Below are 26,818 nucleotides of genomic sequence, written 5' to 3'. Positions count from 1 at the left end.
ACTCAGGGGGAAGGTTTTTTTCCTAGTTAAATGTTATATGGTCTCTCTTGATTCTATAGCTCAATCGCTTAGTTTGACCAAGTAAAACAATTTTTTATAAGCATTTTACTAAATGTCTATGGAAAATTGAATGGCTCACCATGCACCACTTGCGCGAAGCCACCCAATAACAATCAATCATGAGATTTAATCTTCTTGGAAAGACTTTTTTTATTTCATTCTGATTGGTCATAGCTTTGTGTCATAGTTTTGTGGAACCCAATATGAGCTCTCTCCATATGGTACATCTGAGCTTGCTCCCAGGTACTGACCCACAGGAGGAAACACCTTATCTGACACTTTTCAGCGTTTCAGTGTGAATGGGTGAATGTAGGCACATTGTAAAGCACTTTGGATAAAAGCGCTATATAAATGCAGTATATTTACCATTTGCCAAAAGAGACTTCATCTACCTTGGCTCGCTGGTGGTCTCTGTTGTCAGCCTGACGCTCCCAGGGAGAAATACAACACTTCCTTGTTGTTTCCTGGTGATCAATTTTCCGGGAGTGTAGATGAGTAACTTCCTCTAGACCTAACCGTATTTTCAAAATAAAGGTCGTATGTTGCATGCATTTCTGATCACCAATACCATTATTATTATTTTTAGGGCTTTAAAGCATGAATAAGAGATGAATAGAGGGGGGAAATTGTTTGTAAAAAAAAAATATATATTATTATTATTATATACATATACTGTATATATTTTTTATCATTATTTTTTTTGCACATTTGAGATCCGGGGCTTTTCATATAAGATCCGGGGCTATAGCCCCGAAAGCCCAGGCCTAATGACGCCACTGGTGCCTTGCTTTCAGCAAGCACAATAATAAATAAAATCAGACCCAGGTGTTGAAGTAAGCGGTGCAGGTTTGGGAGCAGTCATGTGAGAAAATGTAATAGAAGCTTTGTGAAAAAGCTATGACATTATTTCTATGTGTTGTTTACATTGACCTATATATAAATGGACCAACATAGCTCATTGACTTTGACACAGCAAAATGAAGCTCACTTCCGGATATGTTTGATTTCGTTTGATTGGTTGAATGAATTAATGCTACACGGAAGTACGAGGGGAGGGGGCGGCTGCCGGGGGAGTTTCCGAGTTTGCGCTGTCTCCCTTATCGCCGTAATGCATTATGGGTAGTCAGCTACTTTGGCTAATGTAGCCGCTAACGCTACTTACTTTACATTGCAGTAAAACAGCACTGAATGACCAAATTGATTGAACTTTTAACCATTTCGAGTAACACTGTTTCCATACGGACCCCCAGCGTTGGTTAGTTGTTTATAATGTGACTCTATTTAAAACCTTAACGTACTCCGGTTTCTGTGCTGAATCCAATGGTCTGAATGGTCTGAATACAGAGAAGGCTTAAGGCTTTATTTAACGGTATAAATAACATTAAATGGTCCGCCATGTTATGGACGTTAGATGTATGGTATCTATGTGTGTCTACTAACATTATTAAAATATCATAAAGTAACGCTATTTTCTGATAATTTGCTCAACTATTACTTACCACCTGATGCCTTGTGGCACATTGGTGCCTCTACCGATCGGCAGTATTACTGTTCTTATTATCCGATGTTTGTCGTCAATTTTCCTCGAAATGGGGCTATCATTTGGAAAACGGAGCGCGTTAGAGCATGAAAAAGACTTGAAATTGTTTTTTCAGACCATACACTAATTTGGAAAGTGTTTATTTAAGACGTAGACCGAGAGAGAAGTTGGCTCGTTTCCCATATAGTTGAATGGTGATGTTCCCGGGAGTGCTACACAAGCTGCGACCCCCACTGGCCATTTGAAAGAAGGCAATTTCCGCATAGGCGTCAAAAATAGGCAGGCTGAAATGCCCACTGGTTGTTTACCTGCACAAAAACGGTGACCTCTACGACCTTCCTATTCCGAGCTATGGCCCCCTTTCCCTAGCCCCGCCCCATGTCTTGCCCGTCACCCCTCCCACCACCCACATCCCCATAGCCACTCCCCTACCCACCCTTCGACCCCCGACTGTCTATGACCTTGCCTAGCTACGGCCCCTCTTCCCTAGCCCCGCCCCTCATGCTACAAACGGACACATATCACTAATAGAAGCAGCTGCACTGTTTACAATTTTGCTGTATTCAACTTTCCTTCAAGCAAAATTGCTGTTTTCAAAGTTATTTCTGCCACCCTGATTCTCCATGACTTACCAGCTTTTCAAGGATCCATACGACTTTGAGAATGATAAAGCAGAGTGTCTAACTCATGATGTATTTGTGGTTTTGAGGATAACAGAATTAATCTCCTCCATGTGTGCTAATGCTGCACTTGACTGAAATGGACCAGAGATTATTCATAATCTGGGTGCATTAAGGCATGGAAAGTTGTGAATGATGTGACTGTCCCAGGCCATAAGAGCAACAGACCTTTTAAACAGGCTGCTTTCCCCTCTGATCCTGATCAGGGACAATCTGCATTTTAGGGTATCAGAAAGCTGGAATTATACTTACTTATTATACGCACTTGGGCTGGTTTCCTGTAGTTGGTTGGATTAACCCTCCTAATATGTTTACTGTCAATTTGACCCTATTCAACATTTAATGTCTCTAAGACCATGGTTAACATTATTTTTCCGCATTGATATTTCATAACTTTCCTTAATTTCAAGGGGGAAACTGGTAAACATAAAATCGAATATATGGTGATGTGTTTTCAAGCTCCTATGCAGTTTGTTTGGGGTCATTCAGACCACTTTGATGCAATTCTATGATGTTTCCAAAACGTTCCCAGCATGCTTTAGGTTGGGAGTTTGATCTCATCTCCAAAACATTCCCAGCATGCTTTAGTGTGGGAGTTTGATCTCATCTCCAAAACTTCCCAGCATGCTTTAGTGTGGGAGTTTGATCTCATCTCCAAAACATTCCCAGCATGCTTTAGTGTGGGAGTTTGATCTCATCTCCAAAACATTCCCAGCATGCTTTAGTGTGGGAGTTTGATCTCATCTCCAAAACATTCCCAGCATGCTTTAGTGTGGGAGTTTGATCTCGCCTGAACATTCCCAGCATGCTTTAGGGTGGGAGTTTGATCTCATCTCCAAAACATTCCCAGCATGCTTTAGTGTGGGAGTTTGATCTCATCTCCAAAACATTCCCAGCATGCTTTAGGTTGGGAGTTTGATCTCATCTCCAAAACTTCCCAGCATGCTTTAGTGTGGGAGTTTGATCTCATCTCCAAAACATTCCCAGCATGCTTTAGTGTGGGAGTTTGATCTCATCTCCAAAACATTCCCAGCATGCTTTAGGTTGGGAGTTTGATCTCATCTCCAAAACGTTCCCAGCATGCTTTAGTGTGGGAGTTTGATCTCATCTCCAAAACATTCCCAGCATGCTTTAGGTTGGGAGTTTGATCTCATCTCCAAAACTTCCCAGCATGCTTTAGGGTGGGAGTTTGATCTCATCTCCAAAACGTTCCCAGCATGCTTTAGTGTGGGAGTTTGATCTCATCTCCAAAACGTTCCCAGCATGCTTTAGGGTGGGAGTTTGATCTCATCTCCAAAACATTCCCAGCATGCTTTAGGGTGGGAGTTTGATCTCATCTCCAAAACATTCCCAGCATGCTTTAGGGTGGGAGTTTGATCTCATCTCCAAAACATTCCCAGCATGCTTTAGGGTGGGAGTTTGATCTCATCTCCAAAACATTCCCAGCATGCTTTAGGATGGGAGTTTGATCTCATCTCCAAAACATTCCCAGCATGCTTTAGTGTGGGAGTTTGATCTCATCTCCAAAACGTTCCCAGCATGCTTTAGGGTGGGAGTTTGATCTCATCTCCAAAACATTCCCAGCATGCTTTAGGGTGGGAGTTTGATCTCATCTCCAAAACATTCCCAGCATGCTTTAGGGTGGGAGTTTGAGCTCATCTCCAAAACGTTCCCAGCATGCTTTAGGGTGGGAGTTTGATCTCATCTCCAAAACGTTCCCAGCATGCTTTAGTGTGGGAGTTTGATCTCATCTCCAAAACGTTCCCAGCATGCTTTAGGGTGGGAGTTTGATCTCATCTCCAAAACGTTCCCAGCATGCTTTAGGGTGGGAGTTTGATCTCATCTCCAAAACATTCCCAGCATGCTTTAGTGTGGGAGTTTGATCTCATCTCCAAAACATTCCCAGCATGCTTTAGGGTGGGAGTTTGATCTCATCTCCAAAACATTCCCAGCATGCTTTAGTGTGGGAGTTTGATCTCATCTCCAAAACATTCCCACCATGCTTTAGGGTGGGAGTTTGATCTCATCTCCAAAACGTTCCCAGCATGCTTTAGTGTGGGAGTTTGATCTCATCTCCAAAACGTTCCCAGCATGCTTTAGGGTGGGAGTTTGATCTCATCTCCAAAACATTCCCAGCATGCTTTAGGGTGGGAGTTTGATCTCGCCTGAGCATTCAATACCAGTGAGGTCCAGCCAGCTCTTTGAAAGCCTATTTTGGTGATTGTTTTAGTATGTTACAGTAGCCTACACTACTGTACTCTTAGGGTGCTTTCTCACTGGCGCCCCGGTACCGTTCTCGAGCACACTTGTCCCCAAATTGACCCCAGTTTCGGAACATTTGACGAGTGTGAACGCTGCGTTCCATTCCGTTCCGCACCCGGGCGAGCAACAGGGAACCGTGACAGGATCCACTTGAAAAGGTGGTCTGAGGAGCGCTTTGGCGTGCCCGGGAACGGAACAATGTGAATGTGAATGTGAATGTGAACGCCAACCGTTCCGAACCACATAGACAACACACGGGTGAGGATACACTCCAGGCGTAGTTGATGACGCAAGTGCACTCTCCGAGCGCAGCAGAAATGTTGTAATGTGAAAGCTGACCAGCGGGGGAGGGGGGGACAATCGTGCCCAGGCACGGAATGGAAGGAAAGCAAAAGTACCCTTTTACACATTTTTGAGGTCTTGAAAACAAGACAGATAAACAAGACTTCAATGTCAATGTTATCACCTGATTAAATAAGGATAATGAAATGTGTTGCATTAGTAGTGCTAGTATTAGTAATCATTAATAATCATTATGGATCATGTTGTGTTGTAGGTGATGGCGTCTGATGACCATCGCTTCCTGTCCAGCTCTCTGTACAGCTCAGGTGTTCTGGTGGCCTGGGACCCCGCCCCCTTCTCCGCTGACCTCACCCAGGTGATGCCCGCTCTAAAACACACTTCAAAAGTTGGTTCACTGAAAGGACTGAAGCACTCAACAGTGTTTTCCGCTAGGTCAGAGAATGTCCAGCTAGCTGAAAGCTGTAGTCGGCTAGGTCCCCCAAGAGGGGGGGCTGTGCCGCTCCCGACGAAGAACATTATGTACATTTTAAAGTAGAAGAGGGGTGATCTCTGCACACACCGTGTACGTCAGGTGCGTAGGAGCATCAGGTAATTAATGAATTAAAAGTACATTTTAAAGTAAAATGCAGCAATCTGGTGCAACTTTGAAAGCAAAATGATAACGTCAGAATGCTTACATGTTTAGTAGAAGAAGAATGCTTGTTCCAGGAAGAAAACATTACGGGCCCTATCTTCGCAACGGCGGTAATTTTGCGTTAGCGCCCGTTTTGCGCTGGAACAGCGGTGCGCAAAGCCCTACTTGTGGGCGTGTCGGCCCGCTGTGCTTCGTGTCATCTCGGCGCAACCCTTCATAGGCGTGTTTATTCCCAAAACAAGGGTGAGATCACTCCCCTTAAAAGCCACAGCGTCACCGCCATCACGTCTGTGACACCAGTTTCTTTCTTGCTGAGTGCAAGCAGAGAAACAGAGTGAGAGAGAGAGAAAAGAGCGAGGGGGAGAGAGAGAGAGCGGGGGGAGGGAGAACGAGAGAGGGAAGAGAGAGGGAGAGAGAGTGAAAATTGATACTGATGGAACAATCCATTTGAAACACTAAGGGCCGCCGCGCAATTACGCAGTGAATATCTCCATGTCCCAAAGCGTGCGCTTACTGTAATTAGGTGTGTTTTTTCTGCAAAAAAAACAGCCTTGCTGCGTCGATGCATTGATTGTGCAGTGGGCTGGATGAGTTGGAGGGAGGAGCATGAGAGCTGGGCGGACATGACGCAATCACAGCGATTGCTAGTGGGTGCCGCACCATTCTCATGCATACCATGCCACCTACTGGTGGATGGTTGGTTTTATAGAATTTTTTTTAGAGTAAAATGAGTTCATCCAGTGGCGCTGCTCTGGCAGTGATATGGCAATAAGTGAGAGCTCTCGTTCTCACTCGTTTAAAACCCGGGTTGTAGCACAACCCTAAGGTTTTGTCTGTTTGATGTTGTTCACTGTCAACATGAAAGCCAGATTATTGCCAATTCTGGCAGCAGCGGAGGTCGAGGATTCCTCGGGAGGAGAAAATGTAGGAGGAGTGGAAAAGACGAGCAGCGCGCTTTTCCTCTAATGTTCAACTTTTTTCAGCTTAAAAACGCCCACAGCGCTCCTCCAAAAACAAAAACCGCCACCAGCGCTAAACGCCTGGGGCCGGTTGCACCAAGTGGTCTTAACTATGCCTGGTCGTAACTCCTACGTCGATCTTAGTTAAGACCAGTCTTTAGAGTGGATTTATGCCTGTTGCACCAACATGGCTTACGTCTGGTCTTAACTATGCTGGTCGTAGCAATGCGCGTCCATGTGAATTGCCAGGGAATGCCCTCTGATTGGATGATGTGTGCCTCGCGACCTGCTTGGAGCGCACTGTGCCACTATGCTCTATCAGCCACTACTGTAAGTGCGTCACTACACTACACTCCTCCCACCCTCCCTCGCTCCGGGGGAAAAATGGCGGCGATTGAGCCAGACAGACAGACAGTCTGAATGAAATTGAATGTAACGTTCCCAATTCTATGTATTAAATTCTAAAAAAATTAACGGCAACATTTGGGAAGGCTAAGCCACACAACTAGTTTGTTGTAATCTAACATCATGCTTCAAAAGACGGAGAACTGGCTGTGTTACGACGATGAGGGTAAGGACTCAAAAAGGTCTCCACTGATAAGACACGGAGATCTCTGTTACAGGCAGGCGCTACGCCTCCTCCTGACCAGGCGTAGGAGTTACGCCTGGGCGTAGTGAAAAGAAGGCTTAAGCCGTCTTGGTGCAACTGGCGTAGCTGTTAGGTCGTAAAGTTACGACCAACTTAGCTTAAGACCAGTGTAAGACCAGTTGGTGCAACTGGCCCCAGGTGCGTTCATTAAAAGAGGAGCACGTTTAGCGCGTCCTTACATAGAGAATGAATTGCAGAAAGACGCTGGCAGCTCCAAAAGCACTGTGAATGTCCCCTTAATGGGTAAATGGTTGAAGCCGAAGCCATTACAGTTGTTGTCTCCCCCCCCCCCCCCCTTTTCCCGGTTGCCGTTTTCAAGTGACTTTTATGAGTTAACGTTACAAAGCAACCAACAGTCTGCTGTTGCCAGGCAGCTGCTTGTGCGCGTGCGAGTATTGTGCCCGCGTGTCAGCTCGTTCACACGCTGCCTGCAGTTACTCTGCACTCTCAACGGCCACCGCTGTCAGTAATAGTTAGAACTTACGGATAGGACCTTTAAGTTAATTGAATTAATTGAAGCTCAATCTGTGTCTAGAAAACTTGTGTGGAGTCTTGTTTATTGATCATTATTTTGCAGTTAAGACTCAACAGTTTTGGTGTATTGAACCAGATGACAGATAACAACCAACATGATAGATAGCCTACTGTTTTATTTTTGCACGATTTGAGCAATATACCTGCGTGTGCCACTTGTAATAATACTACTGTTGCAGTAGTAAACCTCAAAGGAGGGCAAACAAGCTAACTTAGTCTAATTAAGCCTAATTAAAGGCATCCAAAATGACTTTGGCCCCCCAAAATTGAAATCCTGGCGCAATGGGTGTGTTGTTGTGAATCATTATATCTGAATAGATCTTCTTAGTCTCACTCCTAACGTCAACAATTCATCTTTTTGCTGGGGACCCCCTGGAACACTCTCAAGTACCCCTGGTGGTCCCCAGACCCCACGTTGAGAACCACTGGTCTAAAGAGCGCCCTCTCCCCCCCACAGTGGTACAACAGGACAGACTACCCCATCTTTGTGCAGTACCAGAGGTACAGGAGGCTGCACCCCCTCCAGCCATTCTACATCCTGCACCCCCGCTTTGAGTGGCAGCTGTGGCAGCGAATCCAGGACAACATGGCAGAGCCCATCCAGAAGAACCCGCCCTCCTCCGGCCTGCTCGGTACGTAAAGCATCGATGCCCAGTGTTATCCATGAACGCGCTAAAAGGGTACTTTTCATTGAACAAGCTCATATGAGCCTGAGCTGAACGCAGCCTTTTGCAAATACATGAATTTTAGTTAAATGTACAGTGAGCGTCGTTCACACCTGCGGGAGTTAACGGCGCTCTTACCATTCTTTTCTCGCTCTTACCTCGATAATTGCCCATTGTCTTTACATGCAGAATTTACATAAGAATACAACTGGTTTTGCTGTCACTTTGACACTCTAGCCACTTTCACACAGAGATCACGCAATATTGCCATTCAGAAGGCCTGCAACAGCTGCAGCGTTGCCACAGAAATTGCGTTCACACAGAACCAAGCAGCTCCGCCATAACCCCTCCCGGATTGAAATGAGGCATGACACGTGAACCACCGTGGGCACTGAGTTTATTATAACTAATCAAAGTCCGACAAATTAAAATGACGCTGGTCACCAAGTCCGGTGAAAATAATCCCATCGTCGTTAAGAAGATCAAAGGACAATATTCATCTGATCAACTTTATGGATCACAGAGGCACCATTATGTATAGGTACAAGGCTAATTCTTACCTTTTGGTTCCAGTTTTTTGTAAAGCAAACGGGCTAGACAGATTGCAGTTCTGGAGCTGGTTTCCCCAAACATTGGGATTGTTTTGAGGGGAGACTGAAGAACAGAGGGAATATCCTCAGACCGACTCGCCACAGACAGATGCACGCTAAGAGACGTCCTCTGAAGCATGAACATCGTGTAGTATGCGGTGCTGGGAGCACACAGGGGTATTTTGCAACTTTTGGGTGAACTACCCTTTAAATACTCCAACCCAGCAACCAGGTTCAAAAATAGTGTTCGACATAGGTGACCAAAAGGAAGTGCATCGAGACAAGTATTTCCCCCAAGATCACAGTTTTATTGGCTAACAACAAGTTAAACAAACATTAAAACAAACAACTTTAATATGCTAAATGGGTTAAAGATATAAAAAGGTAGAGAAAATGGGGGAGCTGGCGTGCTCTGTCGTATGTGTGTCTGTTTGTTTGTTTGAGGTGCTCTTGGTGAGGGAACTATTAATAAATATGGTGCCAGAGGCCACTTACTTGTACAGTGTGGTGGCCTCAAGCGCATCCAAGCCGACACTCGTTGAGGGAGGTAAGAAGAAGGAAAGTAGGAAAAGTAGGGAAAAGAACTAGTTGCATACGCGTTTCGGCCGCTGTGGACTTCGTCAGGGCAAATGTGAGGGCATTTGCCCTGACGAAGGCCACAGCGGCCGAAATGCGTAGGCAACTAGTTCTTTTCCCTACTTTTCCTACTTTCCTTCCTCTTACCTCCCTCAACGAGTGTCGCCTTGGATGCGCTTGAGGCCACCACACTGTACAAGTAAGTGGCCTCTGGCACCATATTTATATAAAAAGGTAGCCTTTAAAATGCCTAAACCTGCTGCAGGACGTAGGCCGCAGCCGACGGCAGTGGGGGTAAATGTCCTGGGACAGAGCAACTAAATGCACTACAGGGCAGCCACAAACACAGCACACAGGTGAGTAAAATCAATAAGGGATCAAATCCAAAATGGAGTGCAACATCACTAGAAAACAGGTGGCGCCCTGGTCAAAACCTCTGTTACTATCCCCCACGGACCGGTCGGCCACCCTCAATCCCGCAGCGATCCTATAGAGACAAGGAGAAAGGTTTCAGTACATAGGCTGGTATGGTAGCTACCTAGTTAGCCAATAGGTTCTTGGAGGAGAATTAGAAAATAATGGATGCCACGTAGGGCTGGGCCATGGAATAACAGTGCAATCAATTGCACTAATAAATCATAACAAAATCAAACAAAACAAAACAGCAGTGGCAGTGTCTATAAAAGAACACAATTTACATTATTATATCTGCTGACACAAACCCAATAAGCCATCCTATACTAAATGTAATTTATATCGTTACCTTGGCTTATTTCCCAAATACCCTGTAATGGGCAGCTCAATGCACGACGAGGGGGAGAGCACAGGGATCGTCGCGTAGTACTGGACCTGGGCATATAAAAGGGTAATTTAACACAGGGAAATGATGGCTCCACGTAATTTACAATAAACTCAATAACTACCTACCAGGAGCAACGCAGCCTGAGCACAGTGCATTGAGCTACGTGCCACGCCGGGAGCCAGGAAACAGCCTATATCTAGACTGGGCATATGAAAACAGAAGGTAATTAGAGTCACCAGCATTAACGTGAGCATTTACACCAGCGGACTAAAACACTTACTGGGAACAGCACCGCCAAACCCTCCTGCCACACCAAGAGCCAAAGAGAGAGAGAGAGAGGGAAGCCTACTGAGGCATGGCTTTTATGTCCTACCAAACAATTTGGACCAGGAAGTAGGCGGTGTCCTACCAGACGGGAGCCCGGGAGGGACATTCACTACCGGCTACAATCGTTTGAGCATAAATAGCCTAACCTACTTACTCATAAACTGTAGCATTCCTCCCTGCTGCAGTCATGATTGTATAGGCTACTTTTTTACGTTCACTTGTGCCTTTCTTGCTGTGTGAGGTTGTTTCCCCTGTAATTTTTCAGAATGAGCTGAGCTTCGATCCGTCTTCCCGCGGTTACCCTTTCAGGCAGGCGTCGATTTGGGGCTATGACTACCTCCACTGAGGAACTATGACTACCTCCACTGGTGGAACTATGACTACCTCCACTGGAGGAACAATGACTACCTCCACTGGAGGAACTATGACTACCTCCACTGGAGGAACTATGACTACCTCCACTGGAGGAACTATGACTACCTCCACTGGAGGAACTATGACTACCTCCACTGGAGGAACTATGACTACCTCCACTGGAGGAACGAAAGACGTAACACAATTATCTACTACTCCGCTTTCACCACTCCGGAGGCGAGGCTTAGTAATTCCACAACATTTACCACTTTCACAGCCTGTGTGAATGAGGCTATCGTGCATTCCTTTATAACTGGGGACTGGTAATCTTACGACTTCAAAGGTCATGAGCTGGGCGGTGACGTCATCAGAGCTGGTATTTCCCATTCCAAACTCGTAGGAGCCTCAGCAGCCCCAACCTAAAAAATCCAAGATGGCTGCGCTGTGCAACAACAGTAGTAGTAAACGTAGTAATATTGTTTAGCACTTCTGTTTTGTTTGTGTCTCATTAAATCAGCTGTACACACAGTACTGCCTAACTTCTATCTGTGTGGACATGAGGCTGCAGTGTTTGTATGCGCAAAATGCCGCAAAATGCCATGTTGTCAATTGTTATTGCTAACAATGGCTAGCCTGGCTAGCGACTGGATCTGACCAATGAACAGTGAACTTCCCAGCTCAACTTTTCTGCAAATGGAACGCTAACAAAACGGATGTGATGTCATTTAGCCTCCACATCCCAGTTATTTTGCGATAAAGGAACGCACGATACTGCTTGTCTCTCTTATCTGCTCTGCTCTGAGTCTGTCTACCTGTCCGGGGGAGGGGCTCACACACAGGCAGTGGTTAGCCTGTTTTTGGGCTGTGTCAAGACAGCAACAGTTCCTCAGACTAGCAACGGAAATACCACAATTTACTTTCAGAATAAATGTATTCAAATTCTCACCTTTTTGGAGAAACAACAAACAGTATTTCAACAAACAGCAAACCTGTATCAAAATACAGATGTGAAGATTACATATGGAGTGAAACTGTGGCTGTAAAGTATTACTACTCACAATTAATATTAAGGTTAACATCATTACAATAAGAGTTTTATTTTGAAAGCCGTGCACTAAATGAAAAAATAAATAAATAAAAGAAGAAGAAATGAACTCTAAACTGAACTGTGAACTTAGTTCAAAATTCAAAATTGTGAACTATGAACATGAACAAGTTCATTTTAATCTGTGTGAGCTGCTGAACTTTGATAGCCTGGTAAACCAGCCCGTCACGTGAACTCACATTTCATTTGGTTCTGCGTGACGGTCTGGCTCCAAGGCCTGGGAGGGTGTTTGGCAGAAGCGGAAGAGCGAAAGAGCCAATCAGCGACTGCACTGTGATTGACAGCGCAAGTTGGCCAATCAGGAACGCCACTAGCACTGCACTAACAAAACAATAATGGCCGCCTTGTAACGACGCATTATGTAATAACTGCACATTATGTAATAAAATCGCAAAATGTAATAAAACCTTACTTTCAATATGTAATAACGACGCATTATGTAATAATATGCGCAATATGTAATAAATCGCCTGAACGCAAAATGTAATAAACGTTTGACGCATTTTGTAATAAATTTATTACATATTGCGCAAATTATTACGTAATGCGGGGGTTGCACTTTTTTCTGCTTGAAAATGTAATAAGTGACGCATTATGTAACAATATGCACTGAAGTTGTCATTGGGGGGGGGAAGTAGGCTAATAAATATATTTGACCATAAAAAGCATTTTAAGTGTTGACCCGTGCCATTTTGATCTCGTGTCGGCCGGGGAATCGGGATGCTGCTGCTGCGTGCATATGTTTTTTTTGGCTGCTGGCTCGCTGGCTTTGGAGAGACAATGCACATTTGATTTAAATCGGCAAGCAGGTACATTTAACTGCTGCGAGCCAGCAAGCAACATGTTATGGTTTTTTGTTCATTTAAAATTGGTTGTAATTCTATTTTGTTTGATCATGATGTTGCAGATGGACTTTGGCTGAAAGAGGATATCTTTAGATTTTCAGACTAAATCCTTCATCAAAACTATTGGAGAATGGGCTCCTCAATATAGGCTATGGGTTTCTCATTGGACCATGCTACACCTTCCACCAATTTTCATGAACATCAGTAAAATGCGAAACCATAACATGCTTTACACCGTCGCTAAGAATATTTCAGTGGTAGGCTATCATCTGCCATCATTGTCTATCAGTGTTAGGATTCCGATTTCCCCCGGCCATGCTGACCCATTGTTGACCATGCGTCTATGAGGAGACACCGCCTGAATGGCTCCGGCAAAGGCAACATGTTGAAAGGCATGTGAATAAAATGTTTATCTGCAAAGAAGGGTTTAGATTTAGAGATTTGCTTTTATATTTTAATCAAGCTTCACAACAGGGTGTGTATGACAAGGGGCAGACCATCGTCTCTGACAGCCTGTCGCTGTCCATCGGCGGTGGTGTTGAAATGTTCATCAATCGATGCATAGAGCGCCTTGCGCTGTCCTCGGTGCTGAAACATCTGAAGCTTCACTGTCCGCTTTCTTAGACATAGCCTACTGTATCACTTGGCTCAATACGTGACAAATTGTTTATGGATAGGCCATCTACCTTTCTAGACATGAGGAGTCTTTTTTTGTTGTTGCCGAGGGTGAGTACAGTGGGCGGGGGGAGCGCGGGGGCGGTGGAGAGGAGTGGGGTGCGGTGCGGAGGAGAGCCCAAATCGGACTGTTGTCACCCATAGATTCAGTTTGTTATCAGCTGAACAACCTAGTTGCTTGACTGGTTTTGACAAATGAGTACAGACACATTTGCACATTCTGGGTTAATTGGCATGGTCAACACTGTTAAAATGCTTTTTATGGTCAAATATATGTATTAACCTACTCTCCCCCCCCCCATAACAACTTCAGTGCATTTTCTAATTTTGTTACATAATGCGTCATTTATTACATTTTCAAGCAGAAAAAAGTGCAACCCCCGCATTATGTAATAATTTGCGCAATATGTAATAAATTTATTACAAAATGCGTCAAACGTTATTACATTTTACGTTCAGGCGATTTATTACATATTGCGCATATTATTACATAATGCGTCGTTATTACATATTGAAAGTGAGGTTTTATTACATTTTGCGCCTCCTTGCCTGATCGTCTCGAGGAGTAATGTCAGCGTTTATCTAGTTTAAACAGCCATAAAGTGCAGTTATTGCAGAAATAGACTCAATAACAACAATTAAACAAATACAGGAGTATCGCCGCAACCGCAGAGTTTCTCGACGGAAAACATGTTTTTGCCATTCTCCCGAGTGGATTTGGGTTTGACTGGATCCGACGCTGATTGGCTGAAGGAGTTGTCTGTCAAGGCAACTACGCCCGCCCATGCTCCCGCCCCTGCTAAGGACTGGGTGAAGAGTTGGAGCCAGACCGTCACGCAGAACCAAATTAAATGTGAGTTCACGTGGCGGCCTGGTTTACCAGGCTAGAACTTTGAGCTAGCTCTTGTGAAATGTCAACTACTTGCACAATACTGTTGACACCAAAGAGTACTGAAGGCAAGAGACAAAGCTCGGCTTTTTTGACACAGCTTACTGACTTTGTCCCCGACAACCCCACTCGTATCTCCCCGAAAACGTGCACGACACATGTCGCCCCTATCTGCCGACAACCTAAGCCCAAACTCCGCTCTTTCTCCCCCGAGCCTCCAACCCCTGACCCACCTGTTAAACACACCGCTGGTCAACTCAGTGGCCAGTGGTGACGTCACTCCCAGTGTCCCTACTCCGTTGCCCTCAGCTGCATCCAATTTGGATAATGGCTACCTGTCTACTCCACCTCTCATTCATCCCAAACTCACTGTTTACAATTCTAATCCAGATTTTGAGCGACCTGAAATTTTAGTTATTGGAGACTCTATCATCCGATTTGTAAAACTTCCTGGTGCAGTTACTTACTGTCTCTCGGGAGGAAAGACAGCTGATTTTATTGAGCTAATTCCTGCCGCCCTCGACGCCCATCCTTCTATCCATACTGTGATAGTACACACTGGTACCAATGACGTCATGTCCAGGGAATCATCGAAGCTACATGCTGAGCTTGAGTCCCTGGTCATTACAGTTCAAAGTCTGGGGAGAAGGTGTGTCCTATCTGGGCCCATTCCCTCTTTGTCTAAAAGCTCTGAGCACTTTAGCCGTGTTTTTAATCTGCATATGTGGATGCAAAATTACAGCTCTGCCACTGGGATTGACTGTATTAGTCATTTTGATTCTTTCTGGACCCAGCAGGACCTGTTTCAATTTGATGGTCTGCACCCAAATGGCAAAGGAATAGGCGTGCTGACATTTAATTTTATTAATTGTATTGCTTTTAGCCTTAACTGACGGTTTCCCCGGCAAGACCCTGCCCAGCATTCTGGCTCTGCTCGTCATAGCCCTGTTCCAGTTAATGTGGGTCCTGCTGGCACTATGCCTTCTCTCTCCATTACTGCTCCCATAGGCAACAGTATTCATAGCGCCCTCTTTTGTCCTTCCATGACTCTTTTATCTACAACCTCACCTGTCCTTTTTCCTATTTTGACTGTGATTTCCAGGAGACGTCTGAGTAAACAGGGAGGGAGAGCCAGTGGTGTGGTTCTTAATAACTTGCTTCCTGTTGCCCGTGCTGCACAATCAGTGCCGCCCGTCAATCAACCAGTGCCCCTCAGGATGGCACTGGTAAATGCCCGCTCCATTACTAATAAGTCCTTCATTTTAAATGATTTATTTGTCTCAAAAGACCTAGACTTTCTTTTTCTGACGGAGACCTGGCAGAGGAGCGAGGATTATGCCTCCCTAATTGAACTGTGTCCACCCGACTGTTCTTTTATCTGCACACCCAGGTCCTCAGGCCGGGGCGGAGGGCTCGCGGTGATTTTCAAGAGCCGTTTTTCAAGTCGGACAGTGTGCACGGGGTCCTTCTCTTCATTTGAGTTGCAGCTGACCAAAGTTGGCAGTTCTAATCCATTTTATTGTATTTTAATTTACCGTCCTCCTGGTTTTAATATTTCTTTTATACCAGAATTTAACGATTTTTTATCCTCTATTATTAGGCTGGACAGAGTTGTCATGGCTGGTGATTTTAATATTCATGTCAATGATAATGCAAGTAGCTTTGCTGCTGATTTTCTTAATGCAACTGAGTCCTTTAATTTTATTCAGCACGTGTCTGGTCCCACGCACACTAGGGGTCATACCTTGGACCTTGTTTTTACTCTTGGCCTAAATATAGACACTATTAACTTAGAGGAGCTCCATGTTACGGACCACAAATGTGTTTTATTTAACCTGTCTTTTAATTTGGATTATGTGCCTGGGAAAAAGGTAAAATCCTCTCGCATTTTAAGCAGTCTCTCAGCAGAGACATTTTCTGCTGCTTTTAATTCAAGTACTGTGCTTACAGCCCATCCAGATGTAAATTCCCTTGTCCATGCTTTTAATGCACATTGCACTTCCATTTTGGACGTAGTTGCTCCAAGTAAAACCAGACTGGTGCCTTCTGTCAATTCCTCCCCCTGGTTAAATGACGCTATTCGCTGCTCGAAACGTAACTGTCGGCGGGTAGAGCGCTTGTGGAAAGCTTCACGGCTCGAAGTCCATCGTATTTATTATAAAAACCTTTTAATAGATTTTAATACAATGGTTAAGGAGGCAAGGGCCGCTTACTTTGCCAACCTCATCTCCTCCAGCAAACGGAACCCAAAAGTTTTATTCAACACCATCAATAACATTGTGACCCCCACACCCCCTGATGTACCGGTTTTCTCTAACGAGGACTGTAGTAATTTCCTCTCCTTCTTTGTGGAGAAGGTTAGAGATGTTAGGGCCAGCATCATCCCCTCTTCCACACCTCTTCCAGTCTGTCCACCCCGGCCATCAATTTTGAACTGTTTCTCCCCAATTTCCCTGCAAGACCTCACTGAGCTGGTGGCCTCTATGAAAACCTCTTCTAGCCCACTAGATATATTACCCACACCTCTTTTAAAAAATGTACTTAGTTCTATTGGTCCGTGTCTGGTATCTATTATTAATCATTCCCTTCAATCTGGTTGTGTGCCATCCCATTTTAAACATGCTGTTGTTCAGCCTCTTTTAAAGAAAACTAACATTGACCCATCCCTGCCTAAAAACTATAGGCCTATTTCCAAGTTGCCTTTTATTTCTAAAATTCTTGAAAAAGTTGTTGCTAAACAGCTTACTGCTGTTTTTAATGAACACAATATATATGACACATTCCAGTCTGGGTTCCGTCAGAGGCACTCCACGGAATCTGCTCTTCTCCGTGTGTCTAATGACATCATGATGTGTTCTGATAGAGGTGAGTGCTCTGTCTTGGTGCTGCTAGATCTTAGTGCAGCATTCGACACCGTGGATCACTGCATTCTGATCGATAGGCTTCGTCGGTGGGTGGGTATCTCTGGGACGGCCCTTGACTGGTTTTCCTCGTATCTCGCGGACAGGAGTTTCTCAGTGTCTGTTGGTCCATATATGTCCGGCACTGCTGTCCTGTCCTGCGGGGTCCCCCAGGGATCGGTTTTGGGTCCTATTTTATTCGGGGCTTATATGCTTCCCCTAGGTCTGATTATTAGACAATTTGAAGGTGTTGCTTATCACTGTTACGCTGACGATGTTCAGCTGCACATTTCTTTCGAGCCAGATAAAATGGACAATCTATCTGTCCTGTTCAACTGTCTGTCAGCCATTAAGGACTGGATGGCCAATAACTTTCTCCAGTTGAACCCTGACAAGACCGAGGTCCTTATTGTTGCCCCGGACAGTATTGGTTGCGAACTAATCTCAGGAACCTTGGAGTTGTTTTTGACCAAAACATGTGCTTAGACAAACATATTAAGAATGTGAGCCGGACTTCATTTTTTCATCTTAGAAATATTTCTAAACTCCGTTCTATTGTCTCTCAAGCTGAGCTAGAAATGATTATACATGCCTTTGTATCTTCTCGTTTGGACTACTGCAATGCTCTTTTTACATGCCTTAGCAAAGCATCTTTGGACCGATTACAAGTGGTCCAAAATGCTGCTGCGAGGCTGTTGACCAAGTCCACTAAGAGATGCCATATTACCCCCATTTTAGCTCACTTACACTGGCTGCCCATCAAATTCAGGATCCAGTTTAAAGTTCTCATTTTCACCTTTAGAGCCCTGCATGGTCAAGCACCTACCTACATCTGTGATCTGTTACATCCCTACTCCACTAGCAGGCCACTTAGGTCTTCGGACCAGGGCCTTCTAGCTGTTCCTCGTTCGAGGCTTAAAACTAAAGGTGACAGATCTTTTCAATCTGTTGCCCCCAATCTGTGGAACGCCCTTCCACTATCCTTAAGATGTGCTGCCTCCATCGACATTTTTAAAAAGCAGCTAAAAACGCATCTTTTCAGTTTGGCTTTTACTTAGCCTCTTGTTTTTCACTGTTTATTACTTGTGTTGCATGTGATTCATTCATTTCTGTATGATTCACTGTTGTTTGATAAATTGCTGATTCATTGTTTTAACTGTATTTGATGATGTGAACTGTGAAGCACTTTGTGACCTTGTTCTGTGAAATGTGCTATATAAATAAATTTTACTTACTTACTTACTTACTTACTTACTCTTCTTCTACCAAATTAGGAAATAAGGCTCCAATGATCCAGTGTTGCCACCATTTTGGCCTGAAAAGATGCCTCCTTGCACCAATGGGACAACAACACAGAACCATGATAGCCAATCAGAGGTAGTCTCCTTCAGGCCAAAATGGTGGATTTGCTGTGCGTCGATGTTGCAATGGAACAACCTATTAGCCTTTGGTTCTTATCAATGTAAGTTCTTTGTCGATGCTCTGTTGACCTCTTTGTTTGATTAATTCGGCTGTTGCACTTTATTTTTAGCAGCTTGTTACACAGTCAGAACACGCCAAGGACAAATTACAGTGTGGCCCTTCATGAATTAACTTCTGGTCTTATGGCTGTTGCAAATTTTGCAAGCCTGTCTTATGAATCAATAACCAATCTCTCTGGTGGGAGATTCAGAAGGCTTCCATGTCTCCATTTTGTTTTATATATAAATTCTAATGCAAACCGAGGACTGACAGGAATTTATTTACATATTTCTCTCAAATACGCCTATATGTCACCTTCTTCTGTCTTTTCCTCCTTTGTCAAATAATGTGAAGTTTAGCCTACGCCCTACAGCCTACAGTAATGAATGCTATAAAACAGACCACTGTCTTTGCCTTACATTTTGTGTCTCAAAGCGGGGTAAACACAGGTAACCAATAACATTAAAGTTGAGCTGAACCCCAAAATGTTTTTTTTTCACATACCTATAGGTATTCAGTGCACCTATTTAAAGGAGAACTTACCTCCAAAACACTTTTTTTTCAGCTTTTAACCAATATATATGACTTTGGGGGTGATGTGTGAAGAATTCTGGTCAGAATTTCCACATTTGACACCAAACTGTTGCCATTTGACCATTTGTATCATTTTTCAGTAGCATATCTGGCATAAGCGCCCTCTAAGGGTGGAAGACTGCTTTTTTTTTTTCTCAAATGAATGGGAGATTTGGTACAACCTGACGTCAGGTTGTCCCCAAAGACTATGGGATTTCAAGATAGTTACTCCACTACTCCCCCTGTACCCTTTCGGCTCTTCTTCTTTTTCTTCTTCTTCTAGTGTTTTATGGCGGTTGGCAAACTTTTTTGTGCATTACCGCCACCTACAGTACTGTATTGTAACAGCTTCACCTCAAAGTTTATAAAAGTCAGTGCTCTCAGCCTAGTTGTCTTGTAGAGTAGGAGTTTTGAGAGAGAGAGAGAGACAGAGATAGACAGAGATAGACAGAGATAGACAGAGATACGAAGTTAGATAGTAGATTGTGCTGTTAGTTTATAGGTTATGTTCTAGTAAGTTAGTGATTTTAGACAGTTGTTAGGTTCGATTTCCTCCATAGTAGTGTAGCTAGTAGTTTAGTTAGTAGATAGCTCTTTGTGAGCTTTAGCTCATTGTTAGCATTAGATTAGCGTTAGCTCATTGCAGTAGTGATAGTTTTAGCTAGTAGTATTTAGCGTTCGTTTTAGCCGAGCAGAATGGTTCGGAGGTGCCTTTTTCCTGGGTGTAAAAGCACCACCGCGCTGAACAGCTTCCCTGTGGACCCAGAGGTTCGGGGAAAGTGGCTGGTTGCTCTGGGCCTGGAGAGTGTACCGCCTACAGCGAAGGTGTGCCACCGCCATTTTACGAAGGATTCCTTTGTCAATGCCAGTGAGGTGGAGTCGGGCTACGCGACGCAGCTCATACTGCACAGTTATGCTGTCCCTCGGCCAGTGGCCTCGGCTAGTGGCAGTACGCTGGGCAGTACACCGCCGCATTGTGAGGTGAGTCGAAGCTAGGTCCTATGTTGGTATTGATGAATAATGCGTTTATGTTGTGTGAATAGTTCAGCTGATTAGAATTGTAATACCATTGACGGAAAGATAATTTTGTGCGCTAAACTCTGCTGGAAAAAACAGGAGATGGCATATAATATAAGTGCACCACTAAAGTAAGGAATATTGCAATAGTTTGTGGACTTCAAGATTAGGGTTAGCAGTGTTAGCTAGCAGTTCAAGCTGCCCCGGCTAGTCTGCTGACCCGTTTTTTCGTTTTGTCAACACAAGGTTCATTCATACTCATAGAGCATTTTCCTTACACCATATCATTTGTCTTTCCCTTTTCTAGTACCTCAAATGCATTGCCACCTCATGCAGTGACCAAGTACATCGTCTACGAAGACAAATTAATGGAGCTGTTTCAAAAATGTTCACTTTGCAACCGGAGCTGTGAGATCACCAAAACAGTCATTGGGACACTCCTCCGGGTGAAGCAGTACTGCCATCACTGGCACCACGCTGACCAGTGGTCCAGCCAGCCAATGATGAACAACAACATACCAGCAGGGAACCTTCAGCTGTGTGCTGTTGTTCTGTTCACAGGCTCATCATTTGCTAAAACATCAAAGGTGAGACAGGAACAAATTTATAATATGTTTTGTTTCCGGTAGTAGGTTGCAATTATGTCGCATCACATTACTGTTTTCCTTTTAGTTCATGGAAGCCTTCAAGATCCAAGGAATCTCGGAAAAGACCTTCCATAAACACCAGGCCAAGCTCCTTTTACCCACCATCAACTGGCAGTGGAACCAAGACCAGGAGGCTCTAATCAATGACAGCATAGCTGGTGGAGATGTGACACTCGGTGGGGACATGCGCGCAGACTCACCCGGTGATTACCAACTTTGATGAGGATGTATGATAGTTAGCTACAGCATAGCTACAGCATATTTTCCACATTTTTTAGTACTGTTATTTTATAGTTTTATTACTCTTTACTCTCCTGTTTTTAGGACATTCTGCAAAGTATGGGAGCTACACTATGATGGATCTCAAAGTAAACAAAGTCATTGACATTCAATTGGTTCAGGTGAGACATTGATAGAAAAACAGTAAGAAAAATAATTCACATGAGTCCTTTTGTATATACTGTGCAGAGCATATATCTATTTTTTTGATCCATCACCAGAGCAATTAAGTTGGAAACAGCGGACGGATGGAGAAGGAGGGATTTGAGAGAAGTCTGTCTCTGCTGGAGCGCAAGGGAGTCCCAGTCAAAGCAGTAGTCACTGACAGACAGGGGCGGACTGGGATTCTAATTCAGGCCGGGCATTAGATAGCAAGCAGGCCAGGCCAATACGGGCCGACGTGCGTGAAAAATTTGGGCCATTTGAAGCCCAATTTGAGCCGTTTGAAGCCCAATTTGCGCTGTTTGAAGCCAGATTTGGGCCGTTTGAAGCCCGATTTGGGCTATTTGAAGCCAGATTTGGGCCGTTTGAAGCCAAATTTGGGCTGTTTGAAGCCAGATTTGGGCCGTTTGAAGCCCAATTTGGGCCGTTTGAAGCCCAATTTGGGCCGAGTCCAATTTTACAATGAGATGCACCCACTTTAAAGGATGGGTTTTCCGTGGGGAATATGAATATATATTAAATCTCACGCCCCTAAGGTTTTCGAATCCGTTGAAATTTTTGAAATTGGAGGTTTACTCACAGAGATATCAACCGAAATCCACTCTGTGTGTGTGTGTGTGGGGGGGGGGGGGGGGTGGTGGGGGGGAGGTGCGGGTGCGGGGACTCGAAATACTACATTTCCCACAATGCACTGGGCTCGCGTGGCCTTCGTTTCCATGCCCACCCCTCAGCCAGGCTGATATCAAACTCCAGTAGGTGGCGGTAATGCACATATATGTTTGCCAACCGCCATAAAACTCAAAGAAGAAGAAGAAGAAGAAGGCTTCGACAATAATAAATGGAGAGAAGAAGAAATAAATCGAAAATAAATCGAAAATAAATTGCCTCCAAATTGCACCAAATTTAAACTGAAGTATATATGTCGGGAGATGTCTTCATAAAAAAAAATTCATGCATTTTAAGGCATTTTCGTAGGAGTTACGCGCATCTGATGTTGTAACTATTTTCTGTAAAAATGTGTAAAAACGGGTACATTGCTCAGCGTTGATTTCGTTACTTCAACCCACCTACTACTAGATGTAAAATTTGACGAGCTTTCCAATGCCGCCAGTCCCGTGTCGCTACGTGCTTCCGTTCCCGAGATCGGGTTAGTTTGCAAGGAACTATGGAAAGCTAATATTAGCTACAGGAGGCTATGCGGTTGAAAAAGATGGCTGCCTTTTTGTTTTTCTTCAGACCTCTGAAGGGGCGTGGAGGACCTCTAGAGGCGGGACCATGGCTCACAACAGTTGTAGTTCATAGGTGCACGACTTCCGCAAGGCGGGGGGTGTCGCTCTGACGCGTTTTGCGTCAGAGCGACATGGAAATAATGTGATAGATGCTTGATAGGCATGGCAGTTAATAACCAATTTCAAAAATTTCAACGGATTCGAAAACCTTAGGGGCGTGAGATTTAATATATATTCATATTCCCCATGGAAAACCCATCCTTTAACCCTGAATAAAGTAATAAAACCACTAGTAAACCAGTAGGCAGCGCCTGGCCTGCTGTTCAGTGAGTGGCCTGACTGGGGGCACCAAAATTTTTTTTTTTTTTTTTTTTTTTTTTTTTTGCAGGCCAGGCCAGGCCAGGCCACCGGGCATTTGCCCGACGTGCCCGATTATGCAGTCCGCGCCTGCTGACAGACATACAGGAGTCCGGAAATTTTTGCGGGAGCAAAGAAGTGAGATTACTCACTACTTTGACCCGTGGCATATTGGAAAGGGTATGTATGAAACGATACTAAAACATCATATTGCTGCAATTTTCTCTTACAATTTGTGTTTGTAAGCTTTATGTTTTGTGCCCAGGCGTAGGGAAAAAGATTGATGCACTTGCTAAAGTTAAAGGAATGCAGAAGGTGGCCTTGTGGAGGAAGAGTGTGGTGAACCACATTTATTGGTCGGCTATGACCTCTGCATCACCGCAGGAGGTTGAGGCGAAGTGGTCCTCCATTGCCAGCCACACCCAGAATCTCCACACCCATGACAATGCCCTTTTTCCAAAGTGTCTCCACCAGTCTCTAGTCGGTGAGCAGGCAAGGGAGTGGCTCGAGCCAAGTAAGTGCAGTTGTAAATCGCTGATCATGTTTACAGCTATTTATGTTGCCAAATTGGGTTAATTACATTACTCCTGTGTGTAGGTACTGCAGCATGTGAAAAATTGACAGCAATTCTGCTGGCTCCGAGACTGATAAAAGGCATCATAAAAATCAGTCCACAATACCACACTTCAGGGATTGAGTCGTTTCACAGTCTGATCCTCAAGTTTGCCCCCAAAAATGTGGTGTTCTCCTTCACTGGTATGCTGTGCAGGTATTCAATGCCTGTATATTTTCTAACTTCTAGTATTCACCCTCCCCTCCCATTTTTTTTGTAATGGCTGAACATGTTAATATAACTGAATGTGCTTCTTATTAGACTGCAGCTGACGGCAATGCACTACAATGAAAATGCAGACAGAACACATTCATCCACTGCAGCTGGAGCACTGAGATACTCGATCGTATATCCAAAGTACAAGCACGGTGACTACAGTGTGCAAGCACTGAAGAGTCATCCCACTTCAGGTATTTTTTTTTCTTCCCATAAGTGCAGCATCATGATTCATTTTGGGAAAGTTATGTTATAACTCTGTTTTATCTGTACACTGAAGGCTACATCGACACATTGATGGGGCTATTGTTTGATCATGTTGTGGGAGAGCCGCGTCCGTATCAGGAGTTCCTTGATGCAGTTCCTGTCCCAGAGGCTCTATGTGCACAGTTTCAGAGGCCTGACAAAGCTGAAGCAGTGGCCAGACACAAGTCACGATTCTTCAAGAATAGCTAAGGTTTGGCTGATTACATAATAGTTTGTAAGAATATATTTCTGGTTATTGATCACTGAAAGTGATTGTTTGCCAGTTGTATTACTATCCGCTGATATATCCCTGTTATCGAACTAAAAATCTACACGCTTTTTTTCTTTTTTTTCCAGTGACTTGTGAGTTCCTGTCCAGGAAAGAGGCTGTCACTGCAGTGAAGTGCCCGGGGACCAACTTCTTCCAACCGCCGCTGGTCAGACGATCTTCTGCATGTCTTTAGTGGGCGGTTCAGAACCCGAAATTAACTTTTTGACTCACCGGCCAGGTGACGGGTAGATGGGGGGGGAAATCCACCCGCCAGGCATATTTCTTACTGGCCAAAATAATATATCACATTTTTGTCATAAATACGTCAAGGATTCTGCTGAGGATTTTTCTCAGATGGCCATTGCAGCCAGTAATGTTCCCGAATATTTACCGTCCACTATTAAACAAAGGACGTTATAAAATACTTGTTTAAAGAATCGGGTAGACCCCTGAGCGTCACCCGTCAAATGTAAAATCTGGTTGCCAATAGCGCTTGGCGGGTGTTAATTTTGGGCCCTGGGGGGGTTATATATGGAGGAACCCCAGGGAGAACATGCAAACTCCACACAGAAAGGCTCTTTCGACAAGATAGCCCACCTGGACAGTAGGCACTGAAGACATGGGGGGTGGAACATGCCCACAGCGTCCCAGGGGGGGATTGAACCCAGGACCTTGTAGCTGTGAGGCGACAGCACTACCACTGCACAACCGTGCCTCCATCAGCCCAACAGACTCCACTTCAGATGGCTGTGTGCACGCCCGGTATCTGAGATCACACACAAATACTGTATATTCTAGCAGTAACTAGACTTGTCTTGAATCAGTACTAAACACTAAATGATACCTCTTTGACCTCTCTTTGTCTTCCCAAAACATCTGTTATCTGTTTCCAACCAGAGGTTCTACTGAGAGCTGAACAACTTGTCCACTAAAGATTTCCTTCTCCTGTGTAACAACTGACTGCCGACTACATGTCCCTCCATGCTGAAGGCCCAAGTAAGTTTCAAGTCATTTGGTCCATGTCATGTTAGCCAATTTTTCTAACCTGTTCAAAAAGTACAAGAGTGAATTCAATCTACATTATAATTATTGATATTCTGTGAAATACATTTAATCAAAGCAGCAACAAATAACTTGATGAAAACCTTATTTCTTCTCAATAAAAATCCCTTCCATCGCTTTCACAACATGGTGAAATACTGACAGCCAGACTGAAAAGTATAATCAAACAAATAACTACTGAAACTTATGTATGTCTTTTCAATCAAAAAAATATTACCTCCCCATCACTTTTACTGACAGCCTAGTCTCAACACCAGACCCATGAGTTCTTATGCTCATACATGACTTTAGCCCACCCAACCTGCCTGTTGAAAATGAATCACTTTCATTGGTGCTATGACCTGTCGGTTCTCCTCCCAAAACAGCTGCAAAGTAGCACAGATTATTACCTCAAACATTTTTTTTTTTACTTGGACAAATTAGTTCCTGTCCAGTGGTGGGGTTGAGTCCATGCCGAGGTTTTATCAGCCCAACAGACTCCACTTCAGATGGCTGTGTGCAAGGTATCTGAGACCACACACAAACTTGTGTTGTATCTGAACACTAAACACTACGGCATTGAGCTCTCTCTGTGTCTTCCTGAAACATCTGTTTCCCACCAGAGGTTCTACTGAGAGCTGAACAAGATTGACGTCTCCCGTCGGACATCTGACTGCCTTCAACCTGCGCAGGCTATGAATCAAACTTCTCTTCAACCTTGCCTTACCTTGCAACACTACCGGGACAGAAAATTGGTGTTTCTTCCCCTCTTGACTCTCACTGCTGTTTTTTTTCTCTTAGTTTGGATGTTACTTCAGGGTATCTGCGGGGTCTTGAAAAGTAAAATTGATAAATTAATTTAGGGAAAATTAAGGCCCTTTCAGAGGTATTACATTTTGTAGCTTTTGTGCTGATGGTCTTAAATGAGCATATGATATCAGCCCATATCGATCGTAGACCCCTGAATTGAACAGATATCGTGAGAGCAGACTAGATACAGTATATCATCCCGCTACGTTCACACAGACACAGGGAACCTACGCCTTGCCTCAACCCACGCCTACACCTGCAGACCTTAAGCTGGGTGTGAACCGATCACACCGCACGCTGAACCTGGAGCCGAGTCACAAGCGCCTCTCCTCTCTCCCGGCTGTATTTTTTCATGTGTGGTCCCGAATTATCATGTGTAGGTAAAATAAATCTGATATATTTAATGTTCTATTGATGCTGGATATGTATAACCAGGTCTGACTATAGTCAAGACTTTTTACAGAGGCAATCTTGCAAGAATATGTGCTGGCACAACAACATTGTCCATCTTGCTTCTTCGGTCGCTATTCTCTCTCTTGAAGATTTG

The 26,818-nt window shown here is 44.3% G+C and overlaps 1 protein-coding gene across 1 annotated transcript in view; it reads left to right on the top strand.

The window, feature by feature from the left end:
- Nucleotides 1–26,818, top strand: part of st6gal1 (ST6 beta-galactosamide alpha-2,6-sialyltranferase 1) — a gene marked incomplete at its 3' end in the record, with an annotated part of 62,310 nt that overhangs the window by 24,991 nt on the left and 10,501 nt on the right. The window contains exons 6-7 of the mRNA XM_083650873.1: nt 5,099–5,200; nt 8,079–8,253. Coding sequence (XP_083506999.1) covers nt 5,099–5,200; nt 8,079–8,253 — 277 coding nt within the window. The remainder of the gene's footprint in view (nt 1–5,098; nt 5,201–8,078; nt 8,254–26,818) is intronic.

This window comes from Poromitra crassiceps (assembly GCF_964638095.1).
Source record: "Poromitra crassiceps genome assembly, chromosome: 1".
NCBI lineage: Eukaryota > Metazoa > Chordata > Actinopteri > Beryciformes > Melamphaidae > Poromitra > Poromitra crassiceps.
The sequence above is the reverse complement of the archived record's forward strand: the minus strand, read 5'-3'. Positions and strand labels throughout refer to the sequence as shown.